Genomic DNA, 22,702 nt, shown 5'->3' with positions numbered 1-22,702 from the left:
AGAGGATAAGCTTAGAAAGAATTGTGGAATTGAGTAGGCTATTGATTGTGAGAGCAAGAAGTTCAAGATTCTCGAGTTTGCCGATAGAAGATAGGATATTTTCCCAAAATAAAGCCAGTTCAAGAATTTCCAAATTTGGCATCAAGCCCAAAACATCAGGAATTGAACAAGAGAAGTTGCTCAACGATAACGTCTTTTCATTTTGCCATCTTGGGAAGAATCGATTATAGGGTTCACTGAATATGGTTACACATAAGATTAAGATATTCAAACCTGCCAGGATTAGTAAATAATGATTATGGACATTCAACTGTAAAGGAATTAAATGATAAATCAAGAGAATTTATGTTTTGAAGATCACCAATTTGATATGCAATCAACCAGTAGGAATCATTGCTATAGAGGTCGAGAATTATGAGATTTCAAAGTGAAGAAAAATCATGTTGGTCAAGTGTACCGCCAAGTTCTAATTAGTTTATCTTAGGAATGGACTCCCTCGGTGTTGTATAAAACCCCTGTCAAACTTTAGAGATTGTTAACATTATTAAGGTTCCACGAATCAAGAAAATCTGGATATAAGATGGTTTATCGAGGTTCTCAATGACCTACTGACACCACATTGGTTGACAAACTACCACGATGGTCGACTGACTACTGCGATGACCTACCGACACTAAGCTGATCAATTGACTGCCACGATGCTCTCAATTATCACAATGACTTATCGATTCCATGTGGATCGATTGACCATCACGATTGTCAATTGACTACCAGAAGGACCTATCGATACCACATCGATCGACTATTTACTAATATGGTTGATCAAGACCATGTCGATTGATCGACGATCACGACGGTCGATCGATTATTGCGACGACCTACCGACACCACGTCGGTTGACTGATTACCATGATATTCGATGGACTACCACAATGACCTATCGACACTACGTCGGTGGATTGATTACCACGATGTTTGATCGATTACCGTAATGACCTATGCTTCCAATGTCGAGGACACATATGTCTTCAATATCTTAAGATGAATTTAATTGAAGAGTTGTTATCATGGGGTGTTGATGTGAAATGTTTATTTGGATTGGTTTGGGATGTTTTATTTTTAAATATGAATAACCTAAATGGTTGATAGGAATTGTTTATCGAGTTTACAGAATAAAAAAGATAGTAGAAGTTGGATGTAGATCGCTCGTAGTTATTAGTTCAAGAACAAATAAGCTGAATGTTAAGTCTTTCTAGAATATGCATAACGACAATATTTATTAGAAGGAGAAAATAAATGGCTTATACACCCTTCGGACATAGCAAATCATTTAATTTCCTTCTTCGTACTCTTTCCCTTTTACTTTAATTGAATATTGTCATCTACGAGAACACAAGGCAGGAACTAACTTGAAAGATTACTATCAAAGATAAATGAAAAAGATAACTTGGTCAGATTTGACAAGGATAAAGGTAAGGATTCTATAAGTAAATTTCTACTCAAAGGAAAGTTGGTAAGGTTTGTGCGAAGGATAAGCTTAGAAGGAATTGTGGAATTGAGTAGGCTATTGATTGTGTGACCAAGAAGTTCAAGATCCTCAAGTTTGCCTATAGAAGATAGGATATTAACCTGAACTAAAGAAAGTTCAAGGATTTCCTGATTTGTCATCAAGCCCAAAATATTAGGAATTGAACAAGAGAAGTTGCTCAATGTTAACGCCATTCCATTTTACCGTCTTGGCAAGAATTGATTGTAGGGTTACCTGAATATAGTTACACGTAAGATCAAGATATTCAAGCTTGCCAAGATTAGTAAATAATGATTATGGACTTTCAACTGTAAAGAAGTTAAATGACAAATCAAGAGAAATTATGTTTTGAAGATCACCAATTTGATATGCAATCAACTCGTATGAATTATTGCTATAGAGGTCGAGACTTGTGAGATCTCAAAGTGAAGCAAAATTAAGTTGGTCAAGTGTGCCGTCAAGTTCTATTAAGTTTATCTTAGGAATGGACTCCCTCGGCATTGCATAAAATCCCTGACCAACTTCATAGATGCTAACATTATTAAGGTTCTACAAACCAAGAAGATCAAGATGTAAGATGGTTTATCGAGGTTCTAAATAACCTACCGACCCCATGTTGGTTGACAACCTACTATGATGGTCGACTGACTACTGTGATGACCTACCGACACTAAGCCAATCGACTGATTGCCAAGATGCTCTCCACTGTCACAATGACTTATCGATTCCACATTGATCGACTAACTATCGTGATTGTCAATTGACTACCACAAGGACCTACTGACACCGCATCGATCGACTAATTACTAATAAGGTTGACCAAGACCACGTCGATTGATCGATGACCACGATGGTGAATCGATTATTCCGATGACCTACCGACACCACGTCGATGCATTGATTATCACGATGTTTGATAGATTACCGTAATGACCTGTGCTTCCAATGTCTATGACACATATATCTTAAGATGAATTTACTTGGCGAGTTGTTATCATGGGGGTATAGATGTGAAATGTTTTCGTTTGGATTGGTTGCAAGATATATTTTTTTTAAAAATATGAATAACCTAAAGGGTTGATAAAAAATGTTTATCAAGTTTACAAAATAAAAAGACGGTAGAAGTTGGATGTAGATCGCTCATAGTTATTAGTTTAGGAACAAATAAGCTCAATGTTAAGTCTTTCTTGAATATACATATCAACAATATTTATTAGAAGGAGAAAATAAATGACTTACACACCCTTTGGACATCGCAAATCATTCAATTTCGTTCTTCGTACTCTTTCCCTTTTACTTTAATTGAGCATTCTCATCTACATAAATATAAGGCAGGATCTAACTCGAAAGATTACTATCAAAGATGAACTAAAAAGATAACTTGGTCGGATTTGTCAAGGATAAAGGTAAGGATTCCGTAAGTAAATTTCTTCTCAAGGACAAGTTGGTAAGGTTTGTGCAGAGGATAAGCTTAGAAGGAATTGTAGAATTGAGTAGGCTATTGATTGTGCAATCAAGAAGTACAAGATTCTCGAGTTTGCTTATAGATGATAGGATATTTCCCTGAAATAAAGAAAGTTCAAGGGTTTCCTGATTTGGCATCAAACCTAAAATATCAATAATTGAACAAGAGAAGTTGTTCAACAATGACGCCATTCAATTTTGGTATCTTGGCAAGAATCGATTGTAAGGTTCTCTCAATATGGTTACACGTAAGATCAAGATATTCAAGCTTGCCCAAATTAGTAAATAATGATTATGGACTTTCAACAGTAAAGGAGTTAAGTGACAAATTACGGGAAATTAGGTTTTGAAGATCACCAATTTGATATGTAATCAACCCGTAGGAATTATTGCTGTGGAGGTTGAGACTTGTGAGATTTCAAAGTGAAGCAAAATCAAGTTGGTCAAGTGTGCTGCGAAATTCTAATAAGTTTATCTTAGGAATGGACTCCCTTGACGTTGCATTAAACCCTTGTCCAACTTCAGAGATTGCTAACATTATTAAAGTTGCAGGAATCGAGAAAATCGGGATATAAGATGGTTTATCGAGGTTCCCAATGACCTACCGACACCACGGTGGTTGACAAACTACCATGATGGTCGACTGACTACTATGGTGACCTACCGACACTAAGTCGATCGATTGACTGCCACGATGCTCTCAACTGTCACGATGACTTATCAATTCCACGCCGATCGACTAATTATCACGATTGTCAATTGACTACCACAAGGACCTACCGACACCATATCGATCAACTAATTAATAATATGGTTGACCGAGACCATGTCGATTGACCGACGACCGCGATGGTCGACCGATTATTGCAATGAGCTACCGATACCATGTCGGTCGACTGACTACCACGATATTCGATGGACTACCACAATAACCTACCGACACCACGTCGATGGATTGATTGCCGCAATGTTTGATCGATTACCGCAATGACCTATGTTTCCAACGTCTACGACACATACGTCTACAATATCTTGAGATGAATTTACTTGGCGAGTTGTTATCATGGGGTATAGATTTGAAATGTTTATTTGGATTCGTTGCAGGATTTTATTTTTAAATATGAAAAATCTAAATGGTTGATAGGAATTGTTTATCGAGTTTACAAAATAAAAAGACGGTAGAAGTTGGATGTAGATCGCTGATACTTATTAGTTCAGGAACAAATAAGCTGAATGTTAAGTCTTTCTAGAATATGCATATAAGCAATATTTATTAGAAGGAAAAAATAAATGACTTATACACCCTTCGGACATAGCAAAGCATTAAATTTCGATCTTCGTACTCTTTTCCTTTTACTTTAATTGACATTGTCATCTACGTAAACATAAGGCATGATCTAACTCGAAAGATTACTATCAAAGATTAATGAAAAAGATAACTTGTTCGGATTTGTCAAGGATAAAGGTAAGGATTTCGTAAGTAAATTTCTACTCAAGCACAAGTTGGTAAGGTTTGTGCAAAGGATAAGCATAGAAAGAATTATGGAATTGAGTAGTCTATTGATTGTGCGATCAAGAAGTTCAAGATTCTCGAGTTTGCCTTTAGATGATAGGATATTTCCCAAAAATAAAGAAAGTTCAAGGATTTCCTGATTTAGCATCAAGCCAAAAATATCAGGAATTGAACAAGAAAAGTTGTTCAACGATAACATGCCTTTCAATTTTGCCATCTTGGGAAGAATCGATTGTAAGGTTCCCTCAATATGGTTACACGTAAGATCAACATATTCAAGCTTGCATGGATTAGTAAATAATGATTATGAACTTTCAACAATAAAGGAGTTAAATGACAAATCAAGAGAAATTTGGGTTTGAAGATCACCAATTTGATATGCAATCAACCCGTATGAATGATTGCTATGGAGGTCGAGACTTGTAAGATTTCAAGGTGAAGCAAAATCAAGTTGGTCAAGTGTGCCGCCAAGTTCTAATAAGTTTATCTTAGGAATGGACTCCCTCGGCGTTTCATTAAACCCCCGTCCAACTTTAGAGATTGCTAACATTATTAAGGTTACATGAATCAAGAAAATCGGGATATAAGATGGTTTATCGAGGTTCTCAATGACCTACCAACACCACATTGGTTGACAAACTACTACGATGGTCGACTGACTACTTTGATGACCTATCGACAGTAAGTCGATCAACTGACTGCCACGATGCTCTCAACTATCACGATGACTTATTGATTCCACGTCGATCGACTAACTACCACGATTGTCAATTGACTACCACAAGGACCTACCGACACCACATCGATCAACTAATTACTAATATGGTTGATCGAGACCACATCGATCGACTGATGATCACGATGGTCGATTGATTGTTGCGATGGCCTACCGAAACCATGTCAGTCGATTGACTACCACAATATTTGACGGACTGCCACAATGACCTACCGATACCACGTTGGTGGATTAATTACCACGATGTTTGATCGATTACCATAATGACCTATGCTTCCAATGTCTACGACGCATATATCTTCAATATCTTAGGATGAATTTACTTGGCGAGTTGTTATCATGGGGTATAGATGTGAAATGTTTATTTGGATTGGTTACAAGTATTTTTTTTAAATATGAATAACCTAAATGGTTGATAGGAATTGTTTTTCGAGTTTACAAAACAAAATGACGGTAGAAGTTGGATGAAGATCGCTCATACTTATTAGTTCAGGAACAAATAAGCTCAATGTTAAGTTTCTCTAGAATAAGCATACAAGCAATATTTATTAGAAAGAGAAAATAAATGACTTATACACCCTTCGGACATAGCAAAGCATTCAATTTCCTTCTTCATACTCCTTCCATTTTACTTGAATTGAGCAATGTCATCTACATAAACATAAGGCAGGATCTAACTCGAAGATTACTATCAAAGATGAACGAAAAAGATAACTTGGTCGGATTTGTCAAGGATAAAGGTAAGGATTCCGTACCTAAATCTCAACTCAAGGACAAGTTGGTAAGGTTTGTGCAGAGGATAAGCTTAGAAGGATTTATGGAATTGAGTAGGCTATTGATTGTGCGATCAAGAAGTTCAAGATTCTCTAGTTTGCCTATAGATGATAGGATACTTCCTTGAAATAAAGAAAGTTCAAGGGTTTCCTGATTTGGCATCAAGCCCAAAATATTAGTCATCGAACAAGAGAAGTTGTTCAACGATGACGCCTTTCAATTTTGCCATCTTGGCAAGAATCGATTGTAAGGTTCCCTCAATATAGTTACACGTAAGATCAATATATTCAAGTTGCCCTGGATTAGTAAATAATGATTATGGACTTTCAACAGTAAAGGAGTAAAACAACAAATCAAGAGAAATTAGGTTTTCAAGATCACCAATTTGATATGCAATCAACCCGTTGGAATTATGCCATAGAGGTCGAGACTTGTGAGATTTCAAGGTGAAGCAAAATCAAGTTGGTCAAGTATGTCGCCCAGGTTCTAATAAGTTTATCTTAGGAATGAACTCCCTCGACGTTGTGTAAAACCCCTGTCCAACTTCAGTGATTGCTAACATTATTAATTTTCCAAGAATCAAGAAAATTGGGATATAAGATGGTTTATCGAGGTTCTCAATGTCCTATCGACACCACGATGGTTGAAAAATTATCACGATGGTCGACTGACTACTGCGATGACCAACCGATACTAAGCCGATCGACCAACTGCTACGATGCTCTCAACTGTCATGATGACTTATTGATTCCACCTCGATCGACTAACTATCGTGATTGTCAATTGACTACCACAAGGACCTATCGACACCACATCGATCGACTAATGACTAATATGATTGACCAAGACCACATCGATTGACCAAAGATCGCTATGGTCGATTGATTATTGCAATGACCTACTGACACCAAGTCGGTTGATTGACTATCACGATATTCGATGGACTACCACAATGACCTACTGACACAACATGGTGGATTGATTACCACGATGTTTGATCGATTACCTTAATGACCTATGCTTCCAATGTCTACGACACCTATGTCTTCAATATCTTAAGATGAATTTACTTGGCGAGTTGTTATCATGGGGTATAGATGTGAAATGTTTATTTGTATTGGTTATCGGATATTTTATATTTAAATATGAATAAACTAAATGGTTGATAGAAATTGTTTATCGTGTTTAAAAAACAAAAAGACGATAGAAGTTGGATGTAGATTGCTCATACTTATTAGTTCAGGAACAAATAAGCTGAATGTTAAGTCTTTCTAGAATATGCATATAAGCAATATTTATTAGAAGGAGAAAATAAATGACTTATACACCCTTTAGACATAGCAAAGCAATCAATTTCCTTTTTCATACTCTTTCCATTTTACTTTAATTGAACATTGTCATCTACGTGAACATAAGGCAAGATCTAACTCGAAAGATTACTACCAAAGATGAAGGAAAAAGATAACTTGGTCGGATTTGTCAAGGATAAAGGTAAGGATTCCGTAAGTAAATTTTTACTCAAGGACAAGTTGGGAAGGTTTGTGCAGAGGATAAGCTTAGAATGAATTATGGAATTGAGTAGGCTGTTGATTGTGCGATCAAGAAGTTCAAGATTCTCGAATTTGCCTATGGATGATAGGATATTTCCCTAAAATAAAGAAAGTTCAAGGGTTTCCTGATTTGGCATCAAGCCCAAAATATCAGGAATTGAACAAGAGAAGTTGTACAATGATAACGCCTTTCAATTTTGCCATCTTGGAAAGAATCGATTGTAAGGTTCCCTCAATATGGTTACACATAAGATTAAGAAATTCAAGCTTGCCTGGATTAGTAAATAATGATTATGGGCTTTCAACAGTAAAGGAGTTAAATGACAAATCAAGAGAATTAGGTTTTGAAGATCACCAATTTGATATGCAATCAACCCGTAGGAATTATTGCTATGGAGGTCGAGACTTGTGAGATTTCAACTTGAAGTAAAATCAAGTCGGTCAAGTATGCCGCCATGTTCTAATAAGTTTATCTTAGGAATGGACTCCCTCGACGTCGCATAAAACCCTTGTCCAACTTCACAGATTGCTAACATTATTAAGGTTCCAGGAATCAAGAAAATTTGGATATAAGATGGTTTATTGAGGTTCTCAATGATCTACCGACACCACATTGGTTGACAAACTGCCACGATGGTCGACTGACTACTGCGATGACCTACCGACACTAAGCCAATCGACTGACTGCCACGATGTCTCAACTGTCACGATGACTTATCGATTCCACTTCAATCGACTAACTATCACGATTGTCAATTGACTACCACAAGGACCTACCGACACCACATCGATTGACTAAGTAGTAATATGGCTGATCGAGACCACGTCGATTGATCGACAACCGCGATGGTCGATTGATTATTGTGATGACCTACCGACATCATGTCGGTCGACTGACTACCACGATGTTCGATGGACTACCACAATGACCTATGACACCACGTCGGTGGATTGATTACCATGATGTTTGATCGATTACTGCAATGACCTATGATTCCAATGTCTACGACACAGATGTCTTCAATATCTTAAGATGAATTTACTTGACGAGTTATTATCATGGGGTATAGATGTGAAATGTTTATTTGGATTAGTTGCAGGATATTTTATTTGTAAATATGAATAACCTAATTGGTTGATAAGAATTGTTTATCGAGTTTACAAAATAAAAAGACGATAGAAGTTGGATGTAGATCGCTCATGGTTATTAGTCCAGGAACAAATAAGCTCAATGTTAAGTCTTTCTAAAATATGCATATCGGCAATATATTTTAGATGGAGAAAATAAATGACTTATACACCCTTCGGACATAACAGAACATTCGATTTCTTTCTTTATACTCTTTCCCTTTACTTTAATTGAACATTGTCATCTATGAGAACATTAGGCAGGATCTAACTCGAAAGATTACTGTCAAAGACGAACGAAAAGGATAACTTGGTCGGATTTGTCAAGGATAAAGGTAAAGATTTTGTAAGTAAATTTCTACTCAAAGACGAGTTGGTATGGTTTGTATAGATGATAAGTTTTGAAAGAATTGTAGAATTTAGTAGGCAATAGATCAAGAAGTTCAAGATTCTTGAGTTTGCCTATAGATGATAGGTTATTTCCCTAAAATAAAGTCAGTTCAAGGATTTCCAGATTTGGTATCAAGCCCAAAATATCAGGAATTGAACAAAAGAAGTTGTTCAACGATAACGCCTTTCAATTTTGCCATCTTGACAAGAATCGATTGTAAGGTTCCCTGAATATAGTTACAAATAAGATCAAGATATTCAAGCTTGCCCGGATTAGTAAATAATGATTATGGAATTTCAACTGTAAAGAAGTTAAATGACAAATCAAGAGAAATTATGTTTTGAAGATCACCAATTTGATATGCAATCAACCTGTAGGAATTATTTCTATTGAGGTCGAGACTTGTGAGATTTCAAAGTGAAGTAAAATCAAGTTGGTCAAGTGTGTCATCAAGTTCTAATAGTTTATATAAGGAATGACTCCCTCGGCATTGCATAAAACCCCTGTCCAACTTCATAGGTTGTTAACATTATTAAGGTTCCACGAATCAAGAAAATAGGGATATAAGATGGTTGATCGATGTACTCAATGACCTACTGACACCACGATGGTTGATGAACTACCACGATGGTTGACTGACTACTGCGATGATGTTCCAACACTAAGCCGATCGACTGATTGCCACGATGCTCTTGACTATCACGATGACTTATCGATTCCATTTCGATTGACTGACTATCGCGATTGTCCATTGACTACCACAATGACCTACCGACACCACATCGATCGACCAATTACTATTATGGTTGATCGAGACCACAACGATTGACCAATGACCGTGATAGTCGATTGATTATTGCGTTGACCTACGAAACCATGTAGGTTGACTGACTGCCATGATGATCAATGGACTACCACAATGACCTACTGACACGACGTCGGTGTATTAATTACCACGATCTTTGATCGATTACCGCAATGACCTATATTTCCAATTTCGACAACACATACGTCTTCAATAGCTTAAGATCAATTTACTTGGTGAGTTGTTATCATTGGGTATAGAAGTGAAATGTTTATTTGGATTGGTTGTAGGATATTTTATTTTTAAATATGAATAACCAAAATGGTAGATAAGAATTGTTTATCGAGTTTACAAAATAAAAAGACAATTGAAGTTGGATGTAGATCACTCATGGTTATTAGTTCTGGAACAAATAAGCTCAATGTTAAGTCTTTATAAAATATGCATATCAGCAATATTTATTAGATGGAGAAAATAAATTACTTACACACACTACGGACATAGAAAAACATTCAATTTCCTTCTTTATACACTTTCCCTTTTACTTTAATTGAACATTGTCATCTAAGATAACATAAGGTAGGATCTAACTCGAAAGATTACTGTCAAAGATGAACGAAAAGGATAACTTGGTCAGATTCGTCAAGGATAAAGGTAAGGATTCCATAAGTAAATTTCTACTCAAAGACGAGTGGGCAAGGTTTGTGCAGAGGATAAGCTTAGAAAGAATTGTGGAATTGAGTAGGCTATTGATTGTGAGATCAAGAAATTCAAAATTCTCAAGTTTACCTATAGATGATAGGATATTTCCTTGAAATAAAGTCAGTTCAAGGATTTCCAGATTTGGCATCAAGCCCAAAATATCAGGAATTGAACGAGAGAAGCTGTTCAATGATAAGCCTTTCAATTTTTCCATCTTGGCAATAATCAATTGTAAGGTACCCTGAATATAGTTACACATAAGATCAAGATATTCAAGCTTGCCTGGATTAGTAAATAATGATTATGGACTTTTAACAGTAAAGGAGTTAAACGACAAATCAAGAGAAATTAGGTTTTTAAGATCACCAATTTGACATGCAATCAACCCATTGGAATTATTGCTATAGAGGTCCAGACTTGTGAGATTTGAAAGTGAAACCAAATTAAGTTGGTCAAGTGTACCACCAAGTTCTAATAAGTTTACCTTAGGAATGGACTCCCTCGGCGTTGCATAAAACCCCTGTCCCACTTCAGAGATTGCTAACAATATTAAGGTTCTGCAAATCAAGAAAATTGGGATATAAGATGCTTGATCGAGCTTCTCAACGACTACTGACACCACGTTGGTTGACAAAATACCACGATGGTTGACTGACTACTACGATAACCTACTGACACTAAGTTGGTCAATTGACCTCCATGATGCTCTCGACAACCATGATGACTTATCGATTCCAAGTCGATCGACTAACTATTTCGATTGTCCATTGACTACCACAATGACCTACCGACACCACATCGATCAACTAACTACTACTATGGTTAATTGAGACCACGTCGATTGACTGACGACCGCGATGATCGATCGATTATCGCGATGAACTACCAACACCACGTCGGTCGACCAATTACTACTATGGTTGATCGAGACCACGTCGATTGACCGACGACTGTGATAGTCGATTGATTATTACGTTGACCTACTAAAACCACATAGGTCGACTGACTGTCACGATGATCGATGGACTACCACAATGACCTACTGCTACGACGTCGGTGTATTGATTACCACGATCTTTGATCGATTACCGCAATGACCTATGCTTCCAATGTCAACAATACATGTCTTCAATAGCTTAAGATGAATTTACTAGGCGAGTTATTATCATGGGGTATAGATGAGAAATGTTTATTTGGATTGGTTGTAGGATCTATTATTTTTAAATATGAATAACCTAAATGGTAGATAAGAATTGTTTATCGAGTTTACAAAATAAAAAGACGGTAGAAGTTGGATTTAGATCACTCATGGTTATTAGTTCTGGAACAAATAAGCTCAATGTTAAGTCTTTCTAAAATATGCATATCAGCAATATTTATTAGATGGAGAAAATAAATTTCTTATACACGCTTCGGACATAGCAAAACATTCAATTTCCTTCTTTATAAACTTTTCCTTTTACTTTAATTGAACATTGTCATCTAAGAGAACATAAGGCAGAATCTAACTCGAAAGATGAACGAAAAGGATAACTTGGTCGGATTCCATAACTAAATTTCTACTCAAAGACGAGTTGGTAAGGTTTGTGTAGAGGATAAGCTTAGAAAGAATTGTGGAATTGAGAGGGCTATTGATTGTGAGATCAAGAAATTCAAGATTCTCGAGTTTACCTATAGATGATAGGATATTTCCTTGAAATAAAGTCAGTTCAAGGATTTCCAGATTTGGCATCATGCCCAAAATATCAGGAATTGAACGAGAGAAGCTGTTCAACGATAATGCCTTTCAATTTTGCCATCTTGGCAAGAATCGATTGTAAGGTAACCTGAATATAGTTACACGTAGATCAAGATATTCAAGCTTGCCTGGATTAGTAAATAATGATTATGGACTTTCAACAGTAAAGTAGTTACATGACCAATCAAGAGAAATTAGGTTTTGAAGATCACCAATTTAATTTGCAATCAACCCCTAGGAATTATTGCTATAGAGGTCCAGACTTGTGAGATTTGAAAGTGAAACAAAATTAGGTTGGTCAAGTGTACCGCCAAGTTCTAATAAGTTTACCTTAGGAATGGACTCCCTCGGCGTTGCATAAGACCCTTGTCCCACTTCAGAGATTGCTAACAATATTAGGGTTCTGCGAATCAAGAAAATCGGGATATAAGATGATTGATTGAGGTTCTCAACGACTACTGACACCACGTTGGTTGACAAACTACCACGATGGTCGACTGACTACTGCGATGACCTACCGACACTAAGTCGGTCGATTGACCGCCACGATGCTCTCGACTACCATGACGACTTATCGATTCCACGTCATCGACTAACTATCACAATTGTCCATTGACAACCACAATGACCTACCGACACCACATCGATCGACTAACTACTACTATGGTTAATCGAGACCACGTCGATTGACCGACGACCGTGATGGTCGATTGATTATCGTGATGACCTACCGACACCACGTCAATCGACTGAGTACCACGACGATCGATGGACTACCACAATGACCTACCGACACCACGTTGATGGATTGATTACCGAAATGATCTATGCTTCTAATGTCGACGACACATATGTCTTCAATATCTTAAGATGAATTTAATTGGCGAGTTGTTATCATGGGGTATAGATGTAAAATATTTATTTGGATTGGTTTCAGGATATTTTATTTTTAAATATGAATAACCTAAATGGTTGATGGCAATTGTTTATCGAGTTTACAAAATAAAAAGACGGTAGAAGTTGGATGTAGATCGCTCATAGTTATTAGTTCAGGAACAAATAAGATGAATGTTAAGTCTTTCTAGAATATACATATCTGCAATATTTATTAGAGGGAGAAAATAAATGACTTATACACCCTTCGAACATAGCAAAGCATTCAATTTGCTTCTTCTTACTCTTTCCTTTTACTTTAATTGAACATTGTCATCTATGAGAATGTAAGGCAGGATCTAACTCGAAAGATTACTATCAAAGATGAATGAAAAAGATAACTTGGTCGGATTTGTCAAGGATAAAGGTAAGGATTCCGTAAGTAAATTTCTAATCAAAGACAAGTTGGCAAGGATTGTGCAGAGGATAAGCTTAGAAGGAATTGTGGAATTGAGTAGGCTATTGATTGTGTGACCAAGAATTTCAAGATTCTCGAGTTTGCCTATAGAAGATAGGATATTTCCCTGAAATAAAGAAAGTTCAAGGATTTCCTGATTTGACATCAAGCCAAAATATCAGGAATTGAACAAGAGAAGTTGTTAAACGATAACGCCTTTCAATTTTGCCATCTTGGCAAGAATAAATTGTAAGGTTCCATGAATATGGTAACACGTATGATCAAGATATTCAAGCTTGCCTGGATTAGTAAATAATGATTTTGGACTTTCAACTAAAAAGGAGTTAAATGACAAATCAAGAGAAGTTAGGTTTTTAAGATCACCAATTTGATATGCAATCAACCCGTAGGAATTATTGCTATAGAGATCGAAATTTGTGAGATTTGAAAGTGAAGCAAAATCAAGTTGGTCAACTATGCTGCCAAGTTCTAATAAGTTTATCTTAGGAATGAACTCCATTGATGTTGCATAAAACCTCTGTCCAACTTCGGAGATTGCTAATGTTATTAGGGTTCCATGAATCAAGAAAATCGGGATATAAGATGGTTGATCAAGGTTCTCAGTGACATCTGACACCACGTTGGTTGACAAATTACCACGATGGTCGACTGACTACTGTGATGACCTACCGACACTAAGCTGATCGATTGACTGCCATGATGCTCTTGACTATCACGATGACTTATCGATTCCAAGTTGATCGACTAACTATCGCAATTGTCAATTGAATACGACAACGACCTATCGACACCACATCGTCGGACTAGTTACAACTATGTTTGACTGAGACCATAGTGATTGATCGATGACTATGATAGTCGATCGATTATTGTGATGACCTATCGACACCATGTTGGTCGACTGACTACCATGATGATCATAGGGCTACCACAATGACCAATCGACATGAAGTCGATGGATTGATTACCCAATGACCTATGCTTCCAATGTCGACGACACATATGTCTTCAGTATCTTAAGATAAATTTACTTGGCGAGTTGTTATCATGGGGTATAGATGTGAAATGTTTATTTGGACTGGTTGCAGGATATTTCATTTCTAAATATGAATAACCTAAAAGGTTAATAGGAATTCTTTATCGAGTTTACAAAATAAAAAGACGGTAGAAGTTGGATGTAGATCGCTCATAGTTATTAGTTCAGGAACAAATAAGATGAATGTTAAGTCTTTCTAGAATATACATATCTGCAATATTTATTAGAGGGAGAAAATAAATGACTTATACACCCTTCGAACATAGCAAAGCATTCAATTTCCTTCTTCTCACTCTTTTCCTTTTACTTTAATTGAACATTGTCATCTACGAGAACGTAAGGTAGGATCTAACTCGAAAGATTACTATCAAAGAGGAACGAAAAAGATAACTTGGTCGGATTTGTCAAGGATAAAGGTAAGGATTCCGTAAGTAAATTTCTACTCAAAGATAAGTTGGTAAGGTTTGTGCAGAGGATAAGCTTAGATTAGTAAATAATGATTATGGACTTTTAGTAGTGAAGGAGTTAAATGACAAATCAAGAGAAATTAGGTTTTGAAGATCATCAATTTGATATGCAATCAACCTATAGGAATTATTGCTATAGAGGTCAAGACTTTTGGGATTTGAAAGTGAAGCAAAATCAAGTTGGGCAAGTGTGCCGCCAACTCCTAATAAGTTTATCTTAGGAATGGACTCCCTTGGCGCTGCATAAAACCTTGTCCAACTTCAAAGATTGCTAACATTATTAGGGTTCCACGAATTAAGAAAATCCGGATATAAGATGGTTGATCGAGGTTCTCAATGACCTACTGACACCATGTTGGTTGACAAACTACCACGATGGTCGACTGACTACTGTGATCGCCTACCGACACTAAGCCGATCGATTGACTGTCACGATGCTCTCGACTATCACGATGACTGTCAATTCTAAATCGATCGACTAATTATCGCGATTATCAATTGTCTATTACGATAGTCGATCGACGATCGTAATGGCTTACCGACATGACATAGATAGTCTAATTACTACTATTGTTGATTGACACCATGTCGATTGACTGACGATCCAGATGGTCGATCGATTATTGCGATGACCTATCGACACCACATTGGTCAATTGACTACCACGATGATCGATGGACTACCATAATGACCTACCATCACGATGTCGGTGGATTGATTACCACAATGTTTGATCGATTACCGCATGACCTACGCTTCCAATGTCGACGACACATATGTCTCAAATATCTTAAGATGAATTTACTTTGCAAGTTGTTATCCTAGGGTACAGATGTGAAATGTTTATTTGGATTGGTTGCGGGATATTTTATATTTAAATATGGATAACATAAGATAGGAATTGTTTATCGAGTTTATGAAATAAAAAGACGGTAGAAGTTGGATGTAGATTGCTCATAGTTATTAGTTCAGGAACAAATAAGCTCAATGTTAAGTCTTTCTAGAATATGCATATCAGCAATATTTATTAGAAGGAAAAAATAAATGACTTATCACCCTTCGGACATAGCAAAGCATTCAATTTCCTTCTTCGTACTCTTTTCCTTTTACTTTAATTGAACATTGTCATCTCACATACACCATGAGGTGTGGAAATTTTTAGTGAGCAATGTTAACTGAACACACTGCTTTGAGTTGAACAATAGTGGTTACCCCATAATAGCATTATAAGGAGAAGTGGATTCAACCAACACAAACTCGGTGTTCAAGTTAGTTTGGTGTGGGGTATTGTTGGCCTTAATAGTGAGCTTTATCTTCCTTTTTGCCTTTGTAAGAGCTCCATTCAGTCTTAAACTATATTTAAGTGCATTCGTAAGAAATATAGAGAATTCTCTATCTATTTTAGCGTGTTAGTATAGAGTATGTTGAGGGCACTCCCGACGTCACCAGGACTTTGGAGATGGTGACTCTAGCTATGGTTACCGAGATCACCAGGACTCCAAGATAAGGATATAGGTCTGCTTCTTTATCATCAAATGATACGTGGTCATCTATTAGGCCTTCAAACTATTTTTCAGTAATACCAATCTCAGTAAGGTCAAAACCATAGGTCTTTTAAACCTTGCCTCTCTAGGTCAAAGACTCTATTCCTCCTTTAACATAAGGATATGAGCCTAGATAAATTAATGTTACGGGCCTAGCTTTAGCTTGATTCTTACGTACTACTCCTATTCCATTAGGAATGCAAAAATTCATACGATAATAGTAGATCAAAGTGTCTGCATTCAATTCATACAATATATATCTCCCTAGTATAGTGTTATAGCTGGAAGGCAAGTCAACAACTATGGAGTCCACTATGGTTTTCCTTTACCAATGAGCCTGAGCTATCTCCATGATCAAGGTGATTTGACCTCAGGCTTCAATAGGATTCACTAAAAGTCCTTGTAATCTCTGGGAATACCAATGGAGATACTATTTTACGATTCCTATTTGCTCCAAAGTTCAAGAATACAACATATTGATCGAGCTCTTGTTATCTATAAGAGTTAAACGTACTTGTATTCTTACAGCAGACATGGTTATGACCAAAGAACCATTTTGGTTTTCTAGAACTCCTTAAGAATCTTCTTCAAAAATTCAAACCATTTTAGATATAGAATGGTATCAAGGTTGGACTTAGGTCGTCCTACCCCGTAGTTTTAAAAATACATGCATCCCAACTTGCCACCTATCAGCATTTTAATCTCAGCTCTAGGATAGGGATTTCGAGTTGAAAGCACTTGCTAAGCTTGTTGTTGGCCTACTCATTTGTTGGTAAAGTTGTTGATAATGATGAGCTTGGTCTGTTTCTCCAAGGCTTAGCCACAAATTCTCAAAGATGACCTCGCCAAATTAAGGACTCCACTTCCTCTCTCAAGTCCCTACAATCATCCGTTTTATGACCTGCCGACCTATGATACCGACAATACTTGCTTTGGTTGTTCCCGATTAAGCTTGTCTTCTGAGGTAAGGGCCTGCAGAATGCCTCTTTATCTTGTGACTGCAATAAGACTTCTTCCAAAGTAGCATTCAATGGGTGGTACTCATAAAACATCTCTAGATGGGATTTTGGTCGGTCTCTGTCCTTTTTATCCTTTCTTCTCTTATGAGTGGACCCTTTATTTGATTTTTTCTCATTTGCCTGGCTTGAGGTGTGAAGTTCTACGTTGGCATAATCCTGATCTGAGGTTACCTCCTTTTTACTTATACATTTCTCAGCTCGATTATAATTCATGGTATGTTCTAGGCTCGTCTCTGTGTACGGACCACCAGAACCTTGTTTTAGGCCTTAGCCCGAAAAGGACTACCATAAGGGCATCATTATTGGAGATTTTCTCTACCTTCATGGATTACTTGTTAAATATGTTGGCATGACTTTTAAGTGACTCACTTTTCCCTTGCTTGATACTCATCAATCGTTCTTTAGGCATTGTTCTGGCTTTGAAGCCGATGAACTGGGCTAGAAATGTTTTTACAAGTTTGGTCCAATTTTTTATAAACATTCGGTACAGTATCCTAAATCACCTTTGAGCTTTATCTCCTAATGTTATTAGAAAAGTTCTGCACACGATGTTATCACTTGCTACTTACAGCTCTATCCATGAAATGTTCATGTCTAGGTGATTAAGAGGATCTCTTTCTCTTTTGTACCCAATGACTTGTGGCATCTTCAATTTCTCAGGCAGAGAATCAATGAGAATATATTGTATAAAGGAGGATTAGCGTTTAGTAAGGTCTTTCCCAATAGTTCTTTATTTTTGGCTTCTATATTAGCAATACACTTCTTTAAGGTACTCATTTCAAGTTCTACCTGTCCTGAAAGGCATTTTAGGTTAAGCCTAGTACATTCACCTCAGATTGTTAGTGAACACTGAGAGCCTAATCTGTCAAAAACACTTCAATCGTTTCTGGCAAATGGCTCCATTAGTGGAAGAGAACTTTTGACCTCATTAGTTCAGTTTTTAGATGTTTATTCCCTTAAAAAGTAAAGGGTCATCCTGGTCGGAGGTAAGCCAACTCTTTCCTTAGTTTGGGACTCCATCTCGCTATCAGGTGGGGAGGAAATAGAGGTCTGGTTTTGCTCCAACCTACTGGCTATGTTTGTCATCCATTCAATGGCGCTCTCATGGTAACTATTTGAGGATTGCCAACTTCAGTTTTATCCTATCCACTCAGAAAGTCTGGTAGGATGTTGGTTTCATTAAGATGAGTGTGAGATTGATTTTGGAAGCTGAACTATGATTCATGACGATATTTCGGTTCATGGTTCAATTTTGTCTAGGTTTTATGAAAAAATGAGGGCTGCTTATGCAAGAGGCCCTTCTTCTAGCACCAAATTGTTGATATTAGAAAAATAACAAGATCAATTTTTGTCAACTTAGATGATAATTCATAAGAGGTATACTATAGAGATGGATAGGAAAGTGTTTTTGGTGTGCTGTCGTAGAATCTAAAAATGAAACCTTTACTTCTAAAAACAAATATAGTAGTGGAAGTAAGGATCATTTTCATGAGTATCTAGTTCATCTTTATGCTATATAAACAAGGATTGGGGAGTTTTGATTATAACGCAAACAATTTTAAAGAAATTAACTATGAACAATTCAAATTAGAGTATCGAAAACAATCAATAGAACAAACCCTAGTCTCCACCATCAGAACTTTGCAACTGATCATAGATACAAGTATATAACAATTCATCTTGTGAATATTCACCATTTGAAATATTTCATTATCTTTCCTTAATTGTTGTTAATTAGAACACAAGATATCCAACTAACCCTAATTACTACACAACCAAAGACAAGCGCAATAGATTTAATCTAGTAACAACATTAATAATTAGAGAGATCGATGAAGCTAAAAAATACAAACACAAGTGGTTGTATTTAATCTAGTCAAATGTTTTTCCTAAGATTTAACAATCTCTAACACAGTAAATCATGAAATCCTAGTTGCTTGACAAGTTAAATGGATTAAACAATTATGGATTTGATATTTAACTCAGCTATAGATTGCAACGAATAACAAACTAGTAGACGTCCTAGCGATTAAATGCAACAATCATGATATAAGTGCAAAAGAACATTCAATACTCAAAACATGAATTAAACGATCAAAATAAATTAGATCTCACCGTTAGATTGGTTCTGGGGCTTCAATTTCCTTCGACCAAGTACAAAAGTTTAGAAATACATCATAATTCTGAGAGTAAAAAGAGAGAATAACAGAAAAGGAGGCGTCTCCTTCGTTTTGGGATCGTTTTAGGATTATAAAGTCGTGTGTCCATCTGTTTCCATAAAAGTTCAACTTAAGTTAAGAAACCATGCTTCGCAATCCATAAAATAACTATGCAACCGCAATAGTTAAGATAAATGCAGTCGCATAGTACAATGAAATTCAGTGTTCAATTTTTTTGCCCTAGGCTATGGGACCACAAGGTGGTAGCACTATGCGACTGCATAGTGTTATCTACTTTCCAACTTTTGTGTTTAATCCTCAAAACTCCATTTTCTCGATTCTCAATTTACTTTTTCGTTTTCTTCTTCCAATGCTTCATCTCTTCTATAAATTTGTCTTCAAATCTTTCACATCTCCATTTTACCTTCCAGTTCATCTTTTGGATATTTGCAATTTGATCCCTGAACTTTTATTGTCTTTCACTTTAGCCCCTTTTCTCTTGTTTCTTCTAAATTTCACCCTATTCGTCCAGTTGCAACCTAAATCAAAATATAAGAGCATTGCGTATATTTAGGTATCAATTAAGCACAAAAGCGTAAGATAAAGGGATGAAAATATATCATTTTAAATTCTTATCAAATTTCCCTACACTTAGCTTTTGCTTGTGCTCGAATAAACCTAAAATTCTACTTTTCCAAAAACATCAAAGTTGTAACGCCATCAATATAGAACAACTAAACTTTTTAAAACACATAACATATTGTGAACAAACATTCTCACACAATTTATAATCAATTAGCAAGCATTCTCATATGAAGATGGAGTAAACCAAACCCTTCCTTGGAATGTTAGGAGGAATGACGAACATATGATAATTTGTAACATTAAAAACCATTTCCTCAATCACTTCCTTTCTTTTCTCTCTTTCCCCTTTCATCATTATTTTTTTCGAAAACAATTTGTACCAACAATGGGATTCATGAATTGAGACTGAAAATATGTTCCATTTCACCAGTCATAGCCCAACAATAAATTCAGACACCACTACACTTAATTCTTGCACACCTATATATATCATAATGATGAACAATACTCCACTAGCTCTAAGCTTGGGTAAATATATTTTTTCCTGGATTTGAAGCTTGTAACGTGGGTTTTCAAAAGAAAAAGCAATAAAGTTCAAAGGGGTTCAACAAAGGAAAATAAAAATTAATTACAAGTAGACTATTTGGCTTATGTGGCTAGCTATATAACGAAGATGGCCTTAATCATGTTCATGTATGCAAGTTCTTGAGAAACACGTCCATGGAAGAATATCACTCATGAAAGGGATTAGTAAAATTGATATGTATGTATCAGTTTAAAGGCTCAAAATCTCATTAACTTTTGGCTACCAAATTTAGCTACTACCATTCTCAAAGAAAATAACTAGATTAATTAACTCTAAGTTAAGAGATTACTTATTCAATCATGTTATGAGTGCTTCAAAAGTTTAATTGAATGTAGCAAATAGCATACATAATAAAAAATAATTCCAAAATAGTACACTTTTTTTTTTCAAATTTAAACTCACACTATTATCAAAACAAATAAAGCACAAGATAAATCTTCTCCTCCACACTTAAAACTTACATTGTCCTCAATGTAAGGTGAAATGTAAAGAAGAAAAAAAAACAACCAAAATATGAATGCATAAGTAAAAAAGATAAATGAACGAACTCCCCTTAGGTTGCCTTTCAAGCAGCGCCTTTGTTTTTTGTCTTTGGTTATACATATTGCTTCCGTCTTCAACCAACATAAATTGGACCCTCAAGGTCCAATAACGTTACGTTCTCTACTTGGAAACCTTCATAGAAATATTTCAGCCTATGGCCATTCACTTTGAGCACTTTGAAAGTTGCCAAACTTTGAATTTCAACTACACTATGAGGAAAGACATTAGTAACAACAAATTGTCCAATCCAACGGGAACACAATTTACGTGGAAATAAATGAAGTCGTGAATGGTATAGAAAGACTTCTTGACCAACTTTAAACTCCTTCCTAGAGCTCATCTTGTCATGAAAAGCCTTCGTGTTTTCTTTATAAATCCTTGCACTCTCCTAGGCATCACTACGAATTTCCTCTAACTCTTGAAGTTGCAACTTTCTCTATTTTCTACTCTCGTCTATCTTCATATTGAAACTTTTGTATAACATGAAATCAAAGATTCAAATTAAAAGGTTCATCGATCTCCTAGAATAAACAAATTTAGCCTAGCATGATGGGAAGAAGAAAACAAACTAAATAATAAAGAAGAGATATCACCAATTTAAATCTTGAATTGAACTATTGTATCTTGATGTCAATTTTCATGTTCTTGCTTGGTTTTCTCATCTAAAAATTGTAATGAATGTGTTATAATGCGTCCCCCCTTTTTTAGGGATGGCCCTAGGGTTTTAAAATACTTTCCAAAATTTGTTTTCATAAGAATTTTAGTCAGATAAGGAAACCAGAAATTTGACTGTCCAAGCAAAACCTAGGCAATCGTCCAAGCTAAAGTTTTCTCTTCAGTAATTGTTCCTTGATGTTGGGCAGTCGCCCACTCAAAACAACTGGGCTGTCGACTAGTTATAAAAACTTCTAAATGTTATATTTTGATCCTCGAATTCAATTCTTGATTCTTTTAGATCCTTTCTCTTTTTTTCCTCTCCCAATTCAGGTCCTCACTAAATTTGTTCTTAACTCTTTCACATCCTTGCTTATGCTTTCCGATCATCTTTTAGCTATTTACATTTTGGTCCTCAAACTTTAATTT

The 22,702-nt window shown here is 36.1% G+C and overlaps 1 protein-coding gene across 1 annotated transcript; it reads right to left on the bottom strand.

Moving 5' to 3' along the window:
* Nucleotides 1-9,254: 9,254 nt before the first annotated feature.
* Nucleotides 9,255-14,179, bottom strand: LOC111389463 (LRR receptor-like serine/threonine-protein kinase). The gene is made up of 8 exons (XM_023014381.1): nucleotides 13,889-14,179; nucleotides 13,567-13,786; nucleotides 13,422-13,425; nucleotides 12,593-12,732; nucleotides 12,418-12,457; nucleotides 12,101-12,357; nucleotides 10,481-10,873; nucleotides 9,255-9,310 (listed from the first exon to the last, which is right to left on the bottom strand). The coding sequence occupies exons 1-8, from the start codon at nucleotides 14,177-14,179 to the stop codon at nucleotides 9,255-9,257; spliced, it is 1,401 nt and encodes a 466-aa protein (XP_022870149.1).
* Between the last annotated feature and the right edge of the window lie 8,523 nt (nucleotides 14,180-22,702).

This window comes from Olea europaea, unplaced genomic scaffold, assembly GCF_002742605.1.
Source record: "Olea europaea var. sylvestris unplaced genomic scaffold, O_europaea_v1 scaffold592, whole genome shotgun sequence".
Taxonomy (NCBI): domain Eukaryota; kingdom Viridiplantae; phylum Streptophyta; class Magnoliopsida; order Lamiales; family Oleaceae; genus Olea; species Olea europaea.
This window is presented reverse-complemented; position numbering and strand designations above follow the sequence as displayed.